The sequence below is a fragment of the Triturus cristatus genome, chromosome 6 (genome assembly GCF_964204655.1).
Source record: "Triturus cristatus chromosome 6, aTriCri1.1, whole genome shotgun sequence".
Taxonomy (NCBI): domain Eukaryota; kingdom Metazoa; phylum Chordata; class Amphibia; order Caudata; family Salamandridae; genus Triturus; species Triturus cristatus.
In genome coordinates this window covers 1,348,666,022-1,348,685,575 of record NC_140589.1, presented here as the reverse complement: position 1 = coordinate 1,348,685,575, position 19,554 = coordinate 1,348,666,022, and the positions used below count along the sequence as shown (strand labels likewise).

Sequence of the window (19,554 nt, the reverse complement as noted above, 5' to 3'; positions counted from 1 at the left end):
CCACGACCTACTTCTGGGGCAGAAACTTGCTTGATGGCTCCCTTGGCCAAGAGTGCCGAAACTTCCAGTTGGAGAAGGGCCAGATGATCCTCCGACATGCGATGGAGGGGTAGTCTTGAAGGGGAGGGAGTAGCCCCTTCGGACTATCTGCAAAACCCACCTGTCTGACGTGATGGTGCACACTGTTGATTGGTGGCCCTGAAAGGTCAGACTAGGAGGGTTTGGAGGCTGCTGCAGAGGGGGTTGTGTTGGACTGGCCTGCGCGCTGGGCCCCAGACCCACGGCGGTGGTTTCCACGTTCCCGGTGGCGCAGGCGCTGAAAAGCTTGCACTAGCCTGAGGCTCTGGGGGGGAAGTGGCGGGGCACACCATCCGTAACAACAAAAGGTGTGATAGACAGACTGCGCAGGGCTGGTGGTGGAGAGGCCCAAGGACTTGGCCGTAGCCTGAGAGTCCTTAAAGCGCTCCAGCGCATTGTCTGCCTTGTCGCCGAATAGGTGACAGCTGTCAAAAGACGTCAATAAGAGTAGCTTGGACATTCTCTGAAAAACAGTCAACCTCAGCCAGTCATTACGTCGAAGGGCTACCAACGTGGAAATCATCCTGCCTAGCGAGTCGGCGGTGTCCAGTCCACAGCAAATGGTAAACTTTGTTGCGTATCTCCCCTCAGCAATTGCACGGGAGAGTACGGCCCGGACCTCCTCCGGGCACTGGGGCGGCACTTGCGCCACCATATCTCACACAGAGAGTGTGCAACGGCCCAACAGACATGCAGTGTCTACCGACCGCAGTCCCAAGCTGGAGAAAGAAAACATCTTCTTCCCAAGGTGGTCCAGCTTTTTGGAATCCCTATCAGGTGGTGCGTCAGGGAATGCGCCTTTGGATGTGGAGGCTTGGACCACCAAGCTCTTAGGGGAAGGGAGTTGGGAGACAAAAGAGGGGTCACCCGGAGCCGGGCGGTGGCGTCAGGCGATCATTCTGTCCACAGGAGCCCCTGTGTTGGGCCTGGATCAGGTGCCCAAAAGGATGTCAGTGAAGGCCTCATTGAACGGTAGCAGGGGCTCCGATGTGCTCGCAGGCAGTTGAAGCACCTCTATCAGGAGGTTATTCCTGACAGCCACTGTGGGTAGCTCAAGGTTGAGAGCCTCGCCCACCTTACGCAACACCACTGCGAAAGATGCTCCTTCCTCCATAGCCACGGTAGGAGGAGACAACATGCCAAGGTCAGGTGATGTATCCAGACCACTGGCATCCCCAAACTCCTGTAGCCAGTCCGGATCATAGACTAACTGATGAGTTAAAGGGTCTCCAGACCCATCCCAGTCCTCCTCACTCTCCTCTGGTTGCCAATCTGGCCTAAAAGAACAAGGGCACCAAAGTACCCATCGGCACTTGAACCGGCTCCGTGTCCACGTCAGAGTTCAGGCCGGGGTCGAAGCCGGTGTGGGAACACAACCGGCGTCGGCTGTGGACGTGGTGCCGGTGAAGTCTGCGCCGGGGGAGGTATAGTCAGGTCGACATGTGCCGGTCCGGACCCAAGGGGACCCTGCAGTGCCACGGCCGAAGCCGCCGGCTTCGAAGACCCAGGGCCCCCAGCCCAGTGTGCGGGGCCCGAAGGTGCGCCAGTGGAGTCGGGCTGCCCAAAGATGGCATGCATCGCTTCGTAGAAACTCCGAAGCTGGGCTGGGGTCGCACCGGGTCCCGGGAAGGGAGGGAAACCCAGGGTCCACCCAGCGGGCTCTGCATTTTGAGCCGCAGGAGGGGCACCACCTGCATCCCTTGTCGCGTTGGCTGACAGACGGTGAGAGGTCGAAGAATGACGATGCTTCTTCGACTTTTTTTTGTGCTTTGACTTACCGGAGGAGTGCGAAGACTTGGAAGAAGATTGGTGGTGATGGTTGGTCCGCGACCGGTCCCTCGACCACCCACGTGACCAGGACATCGACGGCATGGAGAGGACTGTCAGGTTTCAAGAAGCTTTCGGGACTGCTTCTGCAAAGACTTAGGGTTCATGGCCTGGCAGTTGGAACACAACTTGGAGTCGTGGTCGGGTTCCAGACAGAACAGGCACACCCGGTGAGGATCTGTCACAGACATCAACCATCGGCAGGACCCGCAAGTCTTGAAACCAGGCATCCCTGACGTGCACCAGGCGTCGAAGACTCAAAAAGGACGTCGACAAAAAGTCAGTCAAACAGAGACTGGAGGTACCGCTATCTCCGGATCTGCACTGGCTGGCGCGGAAAAAGAAAGAACCGTCAGCGAGCGAGGGAGGTGTCTAAGTAGCTACCGCGATGTCATCCCGGTGACCATGATGCCAACGACGAACGCACTTTCACTCTGGCCTAGCCTTACAGTGTTGTGCTGGCAGTGTCCAGTGTCACAACAGTACTTCAGCTACCAGTACCATCACTGCAGTGAAAGCAGCTCTAGTGTGATATCACTATGGAATGGTAGCTGTCAGTGAATGTGTAGTGCTGTTAGTGTCCATTATTAATGCAGCAAGAGCAGCTCGCAGTGTGCCATCGCTGCGGTAGACACAGCTCTGTGGTCACAGTAACATGCTCAAACTAAAAAATAATATGACAAGTCAAGCGCTGGCCACGTCATAGCGCTTTTATTTACTGATCTACTCTCCACCAATTTGCCAGCCTTCTCATATAACACCTCCACCTGACCTTCCCATTCACCACCCCCACTGCACTGACAAAGCTAATAGCTCGCCCATAGGCTATTGTTATTCTTCTCTTTTTAATCTGCTTTGAGGCATTCAACTCGGAGCCGACCGACGCCATCTTTCGACGTGCAGGGGTACAGTTGATGAAAAATTCTCAGGATTCAGTCTGACGCCTGGGGGTAATTCTAATGTAAGGAAGCTATACCTAATTGTCTTTTTCAGATTTGTATTTTAGCCTACTATTTGGCTTACTGATTATTTAAGTTCCTTCAATGCCTGGACATTTAAGTTATTTAGTGTTATCTACTGAGGGATACTGATTTTACCTCTCAAAATCCCTTCATCTCCAGAAGTAAACTTTGACTGCTAACCATCGTAACCTTGAGAGAGTTAAAAGCCTAAAGACAGTCCCTTGGTTATTCAATCTGGAATGCAACAACAATGGAAGACAATCGGTAAACTATTTTTTACACAGAGGGTAAGGCCCAGTTTCAGGAAAAGGCCTCACAACATGCTATACATATGCGCAGGTTCAAAACACAGTACATAGAAGGTTTTTTCTTTCATGTCACAAATGCGGTCTGAATAGCCATCGCTAGCTATGAAGTGGATTAAAATTGTTTAACAGGTAAAATGTTATGGAACACGATATTATTTTGGATGTCCTAGGTGATCCATAGAGGGAAAGGCTGAATAAAAGATTAACAGGAAAAAAAGCAAAAAACATTGTAATACATAGGCTATAATCATTCAAAAGTGAAAGAAGCAAGGGAACTATAGTAAATAGCATGCAGTAATGCATGATATGCACTAATGTGCACACATTCAAATATTTCTCTTAAGGTGATCAGGTGAGGTGTCTTGAGAAATTTTGGGTTGGTTGCGAGCATAGCTTGAGAATTACAAAAGAATAATAAAAAAATCCATGAAAGTTATAAAAGCAGTATTAATAATATAGTAAAACTGAAGCGTAAACATAGGGAGTAACCTGTCATGAAAAGACGTTGATTTTTATTTATTTTACTGTAAAATGAATTTTTGAAGTTGGCCCATTGGGGTTTTGAAAAATCAGCCTAACAGAATCGCTTGAAACTAAAATATATGTTCTGAAATACTGCTTAAATATTTTTATTCATACTTTGGGCAATTAAGGAACTCTTTATCATATGTAGTGCAATGGATTCATTGTAAGAGGTCTACTTTTTTTATTGTTTTCATTATAGAACAAAATACATACAACTCAGGACACAGTTGCGTCGTAGGCAGGTATATCAGTATATCAGATGACAACAGCACATAAGCACATTAGCACTCAAAACCTATAACTCGGGCATACGAGGATGTCCATTTATACAATCATATCCACGGTAAGAGCAGTATCTCCTGTGATTACAAAACGTCTCTCTGCCGACCGATGCCTGGTAGGGTGACCAACTTTTACACAATGACACAGCTAGCGTGGCCCAGCTTCCTCCCGCAAGCCCCTCATTTGACTATATTCCTGCCTCTTGTGATAATGCCTCATCAGCAGTAGTCTGCGGCTCCGAGACTGCATCACCAGTTTTACTTAACAGATACGTTTGATATGGTCCCCAGTAGCTCCTGGGACGATTTCTGGGGGGTAGCAATTCACTGTATGTATCAGCTTGGGTATTACAATGCAACATATCCGCATGCCATTCTGTGATTCGTGGAAGTGGGTCCCTCAAGAGGTCTACTTTTATTATATTTTTTAACATAATATTTGAACTTTTATATTATTGCAAGCTATTGTGATAATACGTTTCACTTCATATTTTATGTTTTAATGGCTTTTTTGAATCTGAAATAATCTTGATTGACGTTGAAAACGAGACCTGAATTTCCACTAAATGGATAATATGCATCATTTTAACCGGAATTGTTAAATCAAACATGATAAGCCTTTTTTGGCCTGAAAATGTGCACAACAAAGGTAGAGTTCCCCAAAGAATCACCTATCTGCACACTGATTTACTGTCATTATGCCTCTATTGCCATATCAACATATATGAACCTTAAAGGCATTGAAGTTGATAAATCAAGTAAATTGACTGTTACTTCTTCAAAAAAACAATGCATGAAATAGTGAGAACTATATAGCAATATACTTCCCAGCTGCCTCTACGATGTGATAAATATTAAGATATATGAATGCAAGTGCAGAATGATTTGCAAAAAAACTGCTGACATCCGTACATTACTGATAACGGGATGCATCTCACCTCACAAGCTGCTTGGCTGTTGTTAAATTGCTTAGTCAATAACTCAATCCACTGAAGCATGGTGGGCTAAGGAAAAAACAGTGAGTTAGAAAAAGAGAATATATGTTTATCTCTCATCTTAACATGAAATCATTAAGAACTAAGGGGGGGTAAAAAGGGAAATTGAGACTCTAAAGGATTTCTGTGCACTAGCCCGGCTGACAGGAAAATAATTTACTCTCACCATTGCTTTCAGTTGTTAGTACTAAAGAACAAGTTACTTACCTTCGGTAACGATGTATCTGTAAGAAACATTAGTTAGTTAGATTCCTCAACTTAGAATATCCCCAGGCGTCAGGCTGGATCCGGAAAGATTTTTCGTCAGCAATACCCCTTGCGCGTCGCTAGGCGTCGTCTGCGGCTCCGCGTCCGTCGTCGGGCGCCGGAATGACGTTGTCGGAGTACTTAGACGCCGCCCTCGCGCGCTGACCTCAGTTCTTGTACATAGCTTTCCGCGCCAGGAACGCAGAGCCATGCAAGAGACCGACACTGGTGCCAAAAAAGTCTAGGGCCCTGAAAAGGATAACCTTAACCCTAGATGTCAGTTCGCAGAACGGGGAGGATGGGTGGGTCGGTGAGGAATCTAACTAACTAATGTTTCTTACAGATACATTGTTACCGAAGGCAAGTAACTTGTTCATCTGAAAGAAACACGTTAGTTAGATTCCTCACCTTAGAATAGATACCCCAGCAATACCAACCCCGGTGGTGGGTCTGCGAACCAAGATCACACCAGAAAGTCCTGGAGAACAGAACGGCCAAAGAAGCCGTCTCTCTGGACTTGGCTGTCCAGGCAATAGTGCTTGGCAAACGTGTGCAGTGAAGCCCACGTCGCCGCCTGACAGATGTCCCGCAAGGGGACTCCCCGGCCCAGGGCAGTAGTTGCCGCTGTGGCCCGGGTGGAATGGGCCCTCAACCCAACAGGAGGGTCCTTTTTTGCCAAAGAGTAACAAAGTTTAATACACAACACGACCCACCGGGAGATGGTTCGTTTGTGTACCGCTTTCCCCTTCTTAGCTCCTACGTATCCAAAAAAAAGTTGGTCGTCCACCCGGAACTGTTTGGTGCGGTCCAAATAAAAGGACAGCGCCCGTTTTGGGTCCAGACGGTGGAGCCTCTCTTCCTCTTTTGAAGGATGCGGAAAGAAGGTGGGAAACGTGACAGATTGTCCAAGGTGAAAGGTGGTCACCACTTTCGGAAGAAAAGAAGGACGAGGCCGGAGGACAACCTTGTCCGGATGAACAGAAAGAAAGGGAGGCTTAGATGACAGAGACTGGAGCTCACTCACCCGTCTAGCCGCGGTGATAGCTACCAGGAAAGCAGTTTTCAGGGCCAGAAGACGAATGGGACAATTGTGAAGAGGCTCAAAAGGAGCGCACATCAGAAAAGTCAGAACAAGATTCAAGTCCCACTGAGGCATTACGAAGGGGACAGGAGGGAACATGTGAGTAATGCCTTTGAGAAAACGGGAAACAACAGGGGACTTGATAAGAGAAGGCTGATCAGGAAGCCGTAAGAAGGCAGAGATTGCAGCAAGATAACCTTTCAAGGTGCCCAAAGCAGAGCCCTGCTGGGCCAAAGAAAGAAGAAAGAGTAGAACCTCAGAAAGAGGGGCGGAAAGGGGATCCACAGCCTTTGCTGTGCACCATGCCATAAATTTGTTCCACTGGCAGGCGTATACCGTCTTTGTGGAGGGACGCCTGGCTGCCAGAATGACATCAGAGACTTCAGGAGGCAAGTCAAATGGCATCAACTGCCGCCGCTCAATCTCCACGCATGGAGGTGGAGGCTGGACAGGTTCGGGTGGAGGACCGTCCCCTGCTGCTGCGACAGAAGGTCCTCCTGAAGAGGCAGTCGTATCGGGGGATCGATTGACATACTGAGTAGCTCGGGATACCAGAACCTTCGTGCCCAATCCGGAGCCACTAAGATAACTTGGGCCCAGTCGCGCCTGATCTTCTTCAGCACTCTGGGCAGAAGTGGTATAGGCGGAAAGGCGTACAACAGACCACAACTCCACTCGCGACGAAAAGCGTCTCCGAGCGAGTGCTTTCTTGGAAATTCCAACGCGCAGAACTGCTGACATTGCGCGTTCTCTTCGGTGGCGAATAGATCTAACGAAGGCTCTCCCCACTGCAGAAAGAGACCTTGCCCAACGTCCGAGTTCAGACGCCATTCGTGATCCATCATGCATCGGCGGCTGAGTTTGTCTGCTCTGGGGTTCAGAGAGCCCGCCAGATGTTGAACCACCAGGGTGATGCCCTGATGTTCCAGCCATGTCCAGAGGCGCAGAGCCTCCTGACAAAGGGTCCACGACCCCACCCCGCCCTGTTTGTTGCAATACCACATGGCGGTGGTGTTGTCCGTGACCACCTGCACAACACTTCCCCGGACAGAGGGAAGGAAGGCTTTCAGTGCAAGCCGGATCGCTCTCAGCTCCAAAAGGTTGATGTGGAGTTGAGTCTCCGCCGGAGACCCGAGTCCTCGGATCTCCGCCTCTCCCATGTGGCCCCCCCATCCCAGGAGGGACGCGTCCATCACTACTACGTGCTCCGGTTGGGGTAGGGAGAGGCATCTACCGCTGACCCAATCGCGGTCCGTGAGCCACCACTGCAAGTGTTTCGCAGTGCCCTCCGAGATCAAGACATGGTCGGACAGGTTGCCTCGATGCTGGGCCCACTGAAACTTCAGGTCCCACTGCAGAGCCCGCATTCGCCACCTGGCGTAATGCACCAACAGGATGCAAGAGGCCATCAGCCCCAGAAGCCGCAGCACCAACCTGACCGAAACCCAGGACAGAGGCCGAAAGATGGGAATCAGAGCCTGAATATCCCGGACCCGCTGTTCCGGAGGATAAGCCCAGAACTGCGCCGAATTGAGAACCGCTCCAATGAAGAGGAGCTTCTGGGAGGGGCTCAGGTGTAACTTCGGAACGTTGATGGAGAACCCCAGCAAATGCAGGAGGTCGGCCGTAGTCTGGAGGTGGGAGACGACTTGCTGGGGCGAGCCCGCCTTCAACAGCCAGTCGTCGAGATAGGGGAAGACTGGGACACCTGATCTGCGCAGATGAGCTGCGACCACCGCCATCACTTTCGTGAACACCCGAGGGGCACTGGTGAGGCCGAAGGGGAGCACGGTGAACTGAAAGTGCTCCTGACCCACCGTGAACCGCAGGTAACGCCGGTGGGCCGGCAGGACGGGGATGTGGAAATAAGCGTCCTGCAAGTCCAACGCTACCATCCATCCTCCAGGGTCTAGGGCAGCAAGAACCTGAGCCAAAGTGAGCATCTTGAACCGTTCCTTCCGGAGGAAGGCGTTCACGCTTCTGAGATCCAAGATCGGGTGTAGGCCCCCTTTGCCCTTCTTGGGAACCAGAAAGTAGTGGGAATAGCAACCACGACCTACTTCTGGACCAGGAACGCGCTCGACGGCCTCTTTGGCCAAGAGGGCCGAAACCTCATCCTGGAGAAGATGCAAATGATCCCCCGACATACGGTGGTTCTGCGGTGGCATGGCTGGAGGGGTCGTCTCGAAGGGGAGGGAGTAGCCCCTTCGGACGATTTGCAGCACCCACCTGTTCGAAGTGATGAAGCGCCAGTGGAGCAGGTGATGGCAAACTCTGCCCCCCACTGGCGTTGAATGGGCCTGAATGCAAGGACTAGGAGGGCTTGGAGGCGGATGCTGCCGGGGTGGATGTGGACTGACCGGCACGTTGTCCTCCAGAACCGCCTCGGCGGAAACCACGTCCGCGACCGCGTGCAGGTTGGTTCTGCCGCCGGTGGCTGGGCGGACGTGAGGAGGCGCCCCTTCCTTGGCCACGAAAGGGGTGGAAGTTTGCGGCCGCGGGGCCGAAAGACCCAAGGACTTGGCCGTGGCCCGGGAGTCCTTGAACCGGGCCAGCGCACTGTCCGCCTTCTCGGCAAAAAGGCGAGTGCCATCGAAGGGCATGTCCATGAGGGAGCTTTGGACATCCCCTGAAAACGACGTGGATCTCAGCCAGGCGTGACGCCGGAGCGCCACCGTGGTGGAAATTGCCCGACCCAGCGAGTCCGTGGTGTCTAGTCCACTTCTAATGGCGTGCCGCGCTGCAGCTCACCCGTTAGCAAGAGCTTGGGTGAGTCGTTCCCAGGCCTCCTCCGGGCACAAGGGCAGCACGTCCTCCACCGCATCCCACAGCGAGTGGGAGTAACGGTCCAAAAGGCAAGCGGTATTTAAAGACCGCAGTCCCAAACTCAGGGACGAGAACAGTTTCTTGCCAAACTGCTCCAACCTCTTGGATTCCCTATCCGGAGGAGCGGACGGGAAGGAGGATTGGGAGGTAGAGGCCTGGATAACCAGGCTCTCGGGGGTGGTGTGGTGGGAGAGGAATGTGGGGTCGCCCGGAGCAGGGCGGTGGCGCCGGGCAAAGTTCCTGTCCACAGGAGGGACTGTGGAGGGCTTGGACCAAGTGCCCTGGAGAACGTCAATGAGGGCCTCATTAAACTGCAGCAGAGGCTCAGTGGAGCTTGCTGTCGGTTGAAGGACCTCGGTGAGGACGTTAGTCCTCACAGCCACAGCAGGCAACTCGAGCCCCAGGGCTTCTGCCGCCTTGCGCAGCACCACAGAAAAGGCTGCACCTTCCTCCGAGGCCACAGTCGGAGGAGAGATGAATCCAGCGTCTGGAGAGGTATCCAAACCGCTGGCGTCCCCCAATTCCTCTGCCCAGTCCTGAGACAATTGGGCCTGTTCGGCCAGAGGGTCCTGAGACCCCTCCCAGTCGCCCTCATCATTCGATTCCTGGTAGATAGGAGGAATGATCGGAGCCGGACAGTGGATGAAGCGGTCACCCATCGGCGCCGGTAACGGCGTCGGACGGCGCCGTACCGGCGCCGGGTCCGGAATAGGGCTAAACTGAGGCTGGACGCCGTGCGGGGACAGCGTCGGGGGCATAACTGGTGTCGGCGCCGGTGGAGGAGGCGTCGTGAGGTCGACCGGCGCCGGCAGAGATCCAGGCCTGGATCCCTCGGGGACCTGCAGCGTCGGGGCCGGAGCCGCCGGCATGCGAGGTCGCCCAGTCAACCCCGCGGGGCCCGAAGGCGCGCCGGAAGGCGTCGACGGCAGAGCCAGATTCCTCATGGCCGAGAGGAAGGCACTGACCTCCGCCGGAGTCGCGTCAGTCCCAGGGACCGGAGGGTATGGGTACGAGCGCGGCTCCTGCGGCTCCGACGGAGCCGCTGGGGTGGAACCACCTGGACCCTCGGCCTGTTCGCGCGACCGGCGAGGGGAGTCCGAAGAGCGAGGACGCCGCTTGGACTTCTTAGAATGTTTGGAGTGACGGGACATACCCGAAGATCCCGACGAGCGATGTCGATGGCTGCGGCTCCGCGAACGGTCCTTGGACCTCCTCCTGGACCGGGACCGAGAGCGACGTGGAGCCGAGTGTCGAAACTCGAGTAGCTTACGGGACCCCTCCCGCCTAGCCTTTGACGTCAAGGCCTGACAGTCGGGGCATGACTCCGCGTCATGGTCGGCCCCCAGGCAGTACAGGCACCAGCGATGGTGATCCGTTACCGACATCAGTCGGTGACAGGCGTCACAATGCTTGAATCCAGGCATCCTACCGGCACCAGATGTCGAGTCGAGTAACCAAAAGAGGTCAAAAAAGTTAGTAAAAAAGTGACTAGGGGTAAGCTCTTCCCGGCGGCGTCTAAGTACTCCGTCGACGTCATTCCGGCGCACGACGCCAACGACGGACGCGGAGCCGCAGACGACGCCTAGCGACGCGCAAGGGATATTGCTACAAAAATCTTTCCGGATCCAGCCTGACGCCTGGGGATATTCTAAGGTGAGGAATCTAACGTGTTTCTTTCAGATTACACTATACTACCAAAGGTTAGGAAGTGGGAGGCCCACGGGATTCAGGTGCAGAGTGGAAACACTCACGCGTAATGCGTAAAAGTCGATAGAAATAGTAGTTATTCGAAATTAACAGTTTTAGGACACTTCTGGAGTAACTAGGAAGTCGAGACTCTGAAACTAGACCCTAGGATAGTCAATACCCTTGTGAGCACTGGAGTACTCAAGTTACCTAGCCCACGGGCTGCGGGTGCATAGGTGTGAACTTGCGTCGGGTTTCGTCGTTGACTTCTATGGATGCCTGAAGGAAAGTTGCTGACAGGCAGTCAGTGAAGAGTGTCCGGTGGATCCCAAGGATGGAATCAAGAAGGAAGGATACCTGCAAGCAGAAGGGACAGCGTCTAGGTCACCAGCCAGGAGCCAGGAAGGAACCAGGCGATGTCGTGAAGATGCAGGTGAAGAGGTGAAGCTTGTCGCAGCAGCCACGGGTACCAGGAGGCGTCGAGGACGCCCAGGACCAGGAGATGAGCTGTCCCACGAAGGCTCTTGCTGTCGGCGGCGTCGATGTCGAGCTAGGCCCCAACAAGCCTTGGCAAGCGGAACCCACGCAGGATGGAGGACTTGCTTCTGGTGCAGACCAGGAAGGTCTGGGGTGCTTCTCTTTCACAGAGGAGCGGGTGCCAGTCTGGAGGAGCCAGACCAGCAAGATGAAAACAAAGGTTCGTCGTCGCAGAGGCTACTAGCCAACGGGCCAGCAACCGGACAACACATCGAGCAACTTAGGTGCAGAAGGGACCCACGCAGAACACGTGAAGTGTGGGGAGCTGATCTTCTTTGCAGATGGTGCTCGGGATTGGGGCTTCTCAATTCCCCAAGCACAGCCTCGAGGAAGCCTCAGAAGTCGCGCTAGTCAGTTACTAGCCACTTTTCCCAAGTCGCCGGTCCCACGTCCCTCGTCGCCTCCACGGGTCTCAGCTTTGCTGTCGATGTGGATCTGGTTCAGAGGTGTCTGGAAGTCTCGGCGCTGGTCAGTCTCTGCAGTTGTCCCTCGTAGGATCAGTCGCAAAGCAAGCAGCGGTCGCTGGATGGTGCCTGGTTTCCCAGGGTGGTCACTCCTTGGCCACAAGGGAGATTCTTCAGTCTTCTTCCTGAGGTCGAATGTCGAAGGTCCAGAGTTTCTGTTCAAGTCACAGATTCAGGATAATCTAATTTAGCAGGGCTCAGCTACCTACTGATATACTGGGCTAGTGGGCTGGGCTACCTGCAAGGTCCCTCCTATGGGTGGGACCAGGAAGGGGAGCGGTTACACCCCCTTTCCTTTGTCCAGTTTTGCGCCAGAGCTGAGGCTGGAGTGCCCCAGCGCCGGTTTGAACTGGACTATGCATGGGACACCTTGTGTGCCCCAGGCAGTGTCTAGTTTCTTTCATCCCTCCCTGCCCCAATACACTAAGGCCTGTCTGGGGTGGTGCTAGCACCTCCCAAGGCAGGAAACCTATTGTCCAAGCCTCCCTCGCTGGAAGGACTCCCAGGAGCAGGCGGTCAGACTTGTGTCTGTGGCAGCAGCATCCATTTTGTGATGCTGGGGCTCTGGTTAACTTTAACCGGGTAAGTAGGTTTCAACATGTCTTCTCCCTCTCGAAGGGAGGAATAATATCCTCATCGCCAGAAATGGTATGGGGGTATTATTCCAAAGTGTTAGACACCTTACACAACATGTTTTGATAAAGCCAAACCATAGTTACCATAACCGTTTAAGATTATAAGGTACTTTAAGAGTATATGGTAGGCTATATCATAGAACAGCTATAAGGACATGGTTCCGAAAGCTGCAGACAGGCTCAGCTCATGCTAGAGCACCATCTCACATGTTACCAAGCACTCTGCCTCCAGGATTGTTAAGGCCTGCCATAGGAGTGGCTGATAGGTACACATGTGTCTTTATATAAGGTAGGTATTGGAATACTACACCTAAGCAAGGGGTGATTACACGACCTTGCCCCAGCTGAGTGATCGGCCAGTTGTGTCATAATAGAAGGCCAGGCCAGGGGTGGCATAATACATGCTGCAGCCCCTGGTAGGCCTAGGGTACACCTATGCCCTGGGTACCTAGGGTACACTATACAGGGGCCAATAAGGTGATCCCTACCAATTGGGTTATGCACCTAAAGTACATAGTGTGAATTTAGAGAGAGAACAGCTGGGCTGTGGGTCTGATTAGCAGGCCCACAGCCACATCTAAGTCGAAAACCAGTGAAGCAAAAGCAAAAAGTGGGGGTGAACATAGAAAGCAGACCCTACTCTCCTACAAACATCATGGGGGTCCGCCACTGACATATTCCGGAGACAGGCCCCACAGGACTTAAAGCTGAGCATCCCTACATGCACCAGGAGAAAAGAGAGGAGACAAAAAGTCCCAAAATAGTAGTCAAAAAGTGACTGAGGTACGTGCTCAATCCGGATCTGCGCTTGCTGGTGCAGAAATAGAAAGAACTGACGTCAGTGCGCATGGGTGGCGCCTAAGTACTCTCCGTGGCGTCATCTCGGCGCTTACAACGCCAGTGATGGACGCGGAGCCGCACGATGCCACCTACTGACGCACAGGAGTACTGCTAAGCGAAACTTTCCGAATCCAGTCTGACGCCTGGGGATATTCTAAGGTAAGGAATCTATCACTAACGTGTCTCTTTCAGATCATAAGTAATAACTCAACTGTTATGCTTATCTTGTGTCCTACTGACTTATCTTGTGATGTGAATGGGATCTCAAGGACCTTTCCACACAGATGAATGGACAACCACCAAACCAGACAGGTTTCAAATAGAATGTCATACAATCAGACAACAAAATTGAAATTCTGAGCAACACGTGCATATTGGGGCACAAATACCCCACATTTTCCAAGATCGTCCAAAAAATTGCAATATTCTCATTCTGTGGGTCTGGGAGGGCTACGAGTTTGAGATTAACATCTTATTTTACCACGTAAATTATAATGTTAAACCGTTTCTGCAGTGCAGTATAAACCACCTAGCTAGAAATAGAAGAAACAATTGGAATTATACCTTTTCTTTGGAGTGGATAAATGTTTCCAGGACAAACGAAGTGCTGAGCTAAAAGTAAACAAAAATACTTATTTAGGGTACTCATGTTAATCAAATTAGATTTGCCAGAGCACAGAAACTTTCAAATGGATAAAAATCAATCACAAATTCTTTAGGGATCCCCAATACGTCACAGAACTAGCTTAGCTGAATTAAATAGGACTCAGGAAAAGCAGCATGATTAAATGAAAACAAGATGTAGAATCATGGTAAGAAAATACGTCAAGCACTTATGGTAAAGCCTTTATGCTCTTCACTGTCCCCTGAAAATTATCTGAACCTATTCAAACTAACCTTAAATGGGTGTGGTAACATGCACAAATATAAGAAATACTCTATTCTTAATTAATTTAAATGTAGTAGCTCAATGCAGTCAAAAAGGAGGAGGAAATCCTGAGATGAATCTATGAATGGGTGTCTTCATACAAGGCTGGAGAATTGAATACTGGTTTTATCAGACAAAGGAGATGATCAAGGACTCAATTAGAAAAGCAGTAGTTACAAATTAACATTGATAAACAGGTACTTCTATGATGATGACAGAAAGATGGTGCCTGATGAGGATAATAAAAAAGTGTAGATCGCTTTCAAATCATCTGGCTAGCAGTGACAAAGACATTGCTCCAATGTGGTCACAGTGGTTTTAATCCACCCAAATCAACATACATCGTCTCTATAACAAATCAGCAAAGTCTGGTAATTGAAGGCGCTTTGACAATAATATTGCTCAATACAGAAAAAAACATTTGACTCCAATGATTGCACATTAGGTTTAACATTCTGAATGGGGTACCATGCCGAGCTCCAGTTAAAGAAGCTGGTAGATGCTTTACTTGGAGACAGCAGCATGGGAAAAAATATATTCTTGAATACCAAATTTTAGGTGTAGTGTGGCACTAGACAGAGCTGACGTTCCACTCATTCCATTTGACTGGTGATGTGGCATAATGGTTAATAAGGGAGGGAATCATAAATGGCCACTGTGGGATCAAGTGAAGAGGAACTGGCATCTTTGCAGGCAGAACATCCCATCATACACTTAATATGTTTGAAATTTCCAAGGAATCTGCATGATAGTTATTTAAATGGAGAATTCCTGGCCTGTGAATCAAATGACACCAAATCAATTAACTTTCCAGTTTAACCAGAGACTAAAGTGATTTACCTGGCTACAGTGAAAGCGATGATTTTAAATATATTGCTATATAAATAACCAAGGTCAGATGCACAAGTTACTTACCTTCAGTAACGATATATCTGTAAGAAACATTAGCAGTGATAAATTCCTTACCTTAGAATTGCCCACAGGTGTCAGACTGGATCCGGAAAGTTTTCGTCAGCCGTACCCCTGCGCGTCGGTAGGCGTCGTCGTGCGGCTCCGCGTGCGTCGTTGGCATCGTTCTCGCAGAGATGACGTGGCTAGAGCTACTTAGACGTACCAACGCACGCTGACATCAGTTCTGTACACGACTTTCTGCGCCAGGAACGCGGAGCTATGCAAGAAACTGATCACTGGTGCCTTGAAACTAGGGCCCTGAAAGGGATGACCTTAACCCTAGAAATCAGTTCGCAGAACAGGGAGGATGGGTGGGGCGGTAAGGAATCTATCACTACTAATGTTTCTTACAGATATATCGTTACCAAAGCTAAGTAACTTGTGAATCTGAAAGAAACAAGAGTCAGAAGAGCGATGTCACTTCTTCGACTTCTTCTTACTGTGCCTCGACTTACCTGAATGTGGGGACTTCGAACCCGACGAGCAGTGATGGCTGTGGCTCCGCGACCGGTCCATTGACCTCCTCCTCGACGGGGACCTCGAGGGGCGCGGAGCAGACTGCCGGCCCTCGAGGAGCTTGCGGGACCGCTCCCGCCTAGCCTTCGGGGTCAAGGCCCGACAGTCGGACCACGACTCGGCATCATGGTCGGCCCCAAGGCAGTAGAGACACCGACGGTGGTGATCCGTAACCAACATCAGTCGGTGACAGGCGTCGCACGGCTTGAAACCGGGCATCCCTACCGGCACCAGGAGTCGAGGTCGACTCGAAAGATGAATCAAAAAAGTTCAAAAAGTTTAGTTAAAAAGTGACTAAAGGGAATGCTCTTCCCGGATCTGTGCTTACCGGCGCGGATAAAAGAAGAACTGACGTCCGCGCGCGAGGGTGGCGTCTAAGTACTCCGACGACGTCATCCCGGCGATCACGACGCCGATGACGGACGCGGAGCCGCAGACGCCACCTAGCGACGCGCAAGGGTATTGCTGACGAAAAATCTTTCCGGATCCAGCCTGACGCCTGGGGATATTCTAAGGTAAGGAATCTGGAATCTAACTAACGTGTTTCTTTCAGACGCCTGGGGCACGATGCGCACCACTTACAAGATGGAAGCCTGAGTCAGCCCTACTGGTCTGTGTTGTAAACAGTCTGGGCCTAACCTGACGTTTAAAATGCGTTTCAAGCACCCCCTGCATCCATTGTGGCGTGTTGTCTCTGCTGTGAGTGTTGGGGGCCGGAATGTTGCCTCCCGCTCTGCCCTCGGCTGGGGGTGAAGTGTGTCTGCGTAATAGGGCGAGGAGCAAAGGAGACCATTTCTGCTGCTCGTAGATAGGGTTGCGCAGCTTCTCTGCTACTGAATGTTTGGGTCGCACATGGGTGGGTGTGCATGTGTTCCAGAAAGGCTGGGGTGTGGCCTCTGCTGACAGAGTTCGGGCACTCATCCCTGTTGCCTTGGAAAGGGCTGGCACTGCATGTCTGCGGTGGGGGGCTGCATTGGATGGACAGTTGAATCTGACCTGCTGGTCACTACGGAGGTACACTAACACCAACTTTCTGCCTGAAACGCCCATGCCCCCTCCCCCAGCCAAGGGCTATCAAGGGCCTGTAAGGAAACGCTGTCCCACCTCCTCATTACTAGGTGGCTTCGTTGTTTAGGCTGCCTTAAGGCCTTTGATTTTAACATCGGCTGCCACTGCGCTTTACATCTGCCTTCAGTAACAAAGCGCGGTGGCAGCCGACCTTAAAATCGAAGGTCCTTGCAGGCACTGAGCTGCTACCACGGTGGAGGCCAATGTTAAAATCAAAAGTGCTTCCCTGCCGTGAACTGCTTTCACGGACTACAGCACGCTTTAAATTTGCCTTCAAGTTGCAATCAATAAAAGCAGCTCAGTGCATGCAAGGCTCTTTGATTTTAACATCGGCTGCCACTGTGCTTTATTATGTCTTCTTTCAATTTTAAAGCTCAGTGTCAGCCGATGTTAAAATCAAAAGGCATAACATGCACTGATCTGATCCTCCCAAAACAGGCTCTTCACGTCTCTGTCCAGTCCTGTCACTCCCAGCCTCTCGTCTCCCACACTCTTCCTTTGTGTCAAGGCAGCTCTGCTTGTGTGACACGGAGCTGTGTTTTGGAAAAGCTATGCAAAACAATTTGATTTGTTGAGTACTTCTATACTAGTGTGCGTTTAATACAGGCAGCTTCTGTTTACAATTTTAGTGGCTGAGTCTGAGATGATGCAATTTTTTCTTGCGTGGGAATTGTCTGGGCAAGGCTCATTAGTCCTTACCTGACTTTACCCATGCACTTTGATCCCATTGATGTTCTGTCTTTATATGGCTTGGTTTTTGAGGTGTTTAAGAAACTCATAGCCTATGTAGGAGGAAAGCAGGCTGGTGAGTTCAATAGATATCTGGAGTGTCTGCATGCACGAGGTGTGATCAGATTTAACATTTGTTTTAAGGAACAAATTCATGCTCACTTGTTTATAGAGCCTTTTCAAATTTTCATGATGTGTGAGTTTGAATAAATTTGATCTGTATATTAGAGTAGTTAATCATGGAACTTTCTGTTTATTGAGGTATGTGCTCAGGGACATTGCCATGTGCTTAATGCTAATGAACAAGTTACTTACCTTCGGTAACGATGTATCTGTAAGAAACATTAGTTAGATTACTCACCTTAGAATATCCCCAGGCCTCAGGCTGGATCCGGAAAGATTTTTCGTCAGCAATACCCCTTGCGCGTCGCTAGGCGTCGTCTGCGGCTCCGCGTCCGTCATCGGTGTCGTGCGCCGGAATGACGTCGTCGGAGTACTTAGACGCCGCCCTCGCGCGCTGACGTCAGTTCTTGTACATAGCTTTCCGCGCCAGGAACGCAGAGCCATGCAAGAGACCGACACGGATGCCAAAAAATCTAGGGCCCTGAAAAGGATAGCCTTAACCCTAGATGTCAGTTCCCAGGACGGGGAGGATGGGTGGGTCGGTGAGGAATCTATCTAACTAATGTTTCTTACAGATACATCGTTACCGAAGGTAAGTAACTTGTTCATCTGAAAGAAATACGTTAGTTAGATTCCTCACCTTAGAATAGATACCCCAGCAATACCAACCCCGGTGGTGGGTCTGCGAACCAAGATCACACCAGAAAGTCCTGGAGAACAGAACGGCCAAAGAAGCCGTCTCTCCGGACTTGGCTGTCCAGGCAATAGTGCTTGGCAAACGTGTGCAGTGAAGCCCACGTCGCCGCCTGACAGATGTCCCGCAAGGGAACTCCCCGACCCAGGGCAGCAGTAGCCGCTGTGGCCAGGGTGGAATGGGCCCTCAACCCAACAGGAGGGTCCTTCCTTGCCAAGGAGTAACACATTTTAATACACAACACGACCCACCGCGAGATGGTCCGTTTGTGTACCGCTTTCCCCTTCTTAGCTCCTACGTATCCAACAAAAAGTTGGTCGTCCACCAGGAACTGTTTGGTGTGGTCCAAATTCAAGGACAGCGCCCGTTTTGGGTCCAGACGGTGGAGCCTCTCTTCCTCTTTTGAAGGATGCGGAGGCGGAAAGAAGGTGGGCAACATGACAGTTTGCCCGAGATGAAATGGGGTCACCACTTTCGGTAGACAAGAAGGACGAGGCCGGAGGACAACCTTGTCCGGATGAACAGAAATAAAGGGAGGCTTAGATGACAAAGCCTGGAGCTCACTCACCCGTCTAGCCGAGGTGATAGCTACCAGGAAAGCAGTTTTTTAGGGTCAGAAGACGAATGGGACAATTGTGAAGAGGCTCAAAAGGAGCGCACATCAGAAAGGTCAGAACAAGATTCAAGTCCCACTGAGGCATTACGAAGGGGACAGGAGGGAACATGTGAGGAATGCCTTTCAGAAAACGTGAAACAACAGGGGACTTGAAAAGAGAAGGCTGATCAGGAAGCCGTAAGAAGGCAGAGATTGCAGCAAGATAACCATTCAAGGTGCCCAGAGTAGAGCCCTGCTGGGCCAAAGAAAGAAGAAAGAGTAGAACCTCAGAAAGAGGGGCGGAAAGGGGATCCACAGCCTTTGCTGTGCACCATGCCACAAATTTGCTCCACCGGCAGGCGTATACCATCTTTGTGGAGGGACGCCTGGCTGTCAGAATGACATCACAGACTTCAGGAGGCAAGTCAAATGGCATCAACTGCCGCCGCTCAATCTCCACGCATGGAGGTGGAGGCTGGACAGGTTCGGGTGGAGGACCGTCCCCTGCTGCTGCGACAGAAGGTCCTCCTGAAGAGGCAGTCGTATCGGAGGATCGATTGACAGACTGAGTAGCTCGGGATACCAGATCCTTTGTGCCCAATCCGGAGCCACTAAGATAACTTGGGCCCGGTCGCGCCTGATCTTCTTCAGCACTCTGG

The 19,554-nt window shown here is 51.2% G+C and overlaps 1 protein-coding gene across 1 annotated transcript in view; it reads right to left on the bottom strand.

Moving 5' to 3' along the window:
- USP34 (ubiquitin specific peptidase 34) overlaps positions 1–19,554 on the bottom strand; it is a 2,509,780-nt gene that overhangs the window by 868,475 nt on the left and 1,621,751 nt on the right. The window contains exons 55-56 of the mRNA XM_085612349.1: positions 13,856–13,903; positions 4,920–4,985 (exon numbers count right to left, since the gene is read on the bottom strand). Of these exons, the coding sequence (XP_085468475.1) occupies positions 4,920–4,985; positions 13,856–13,903 (114 nt within the window). The remainder of the gene's footprint in view (positions 1–4,919; positions 4,986–13,855; positions 13,904–19,554) is intronic.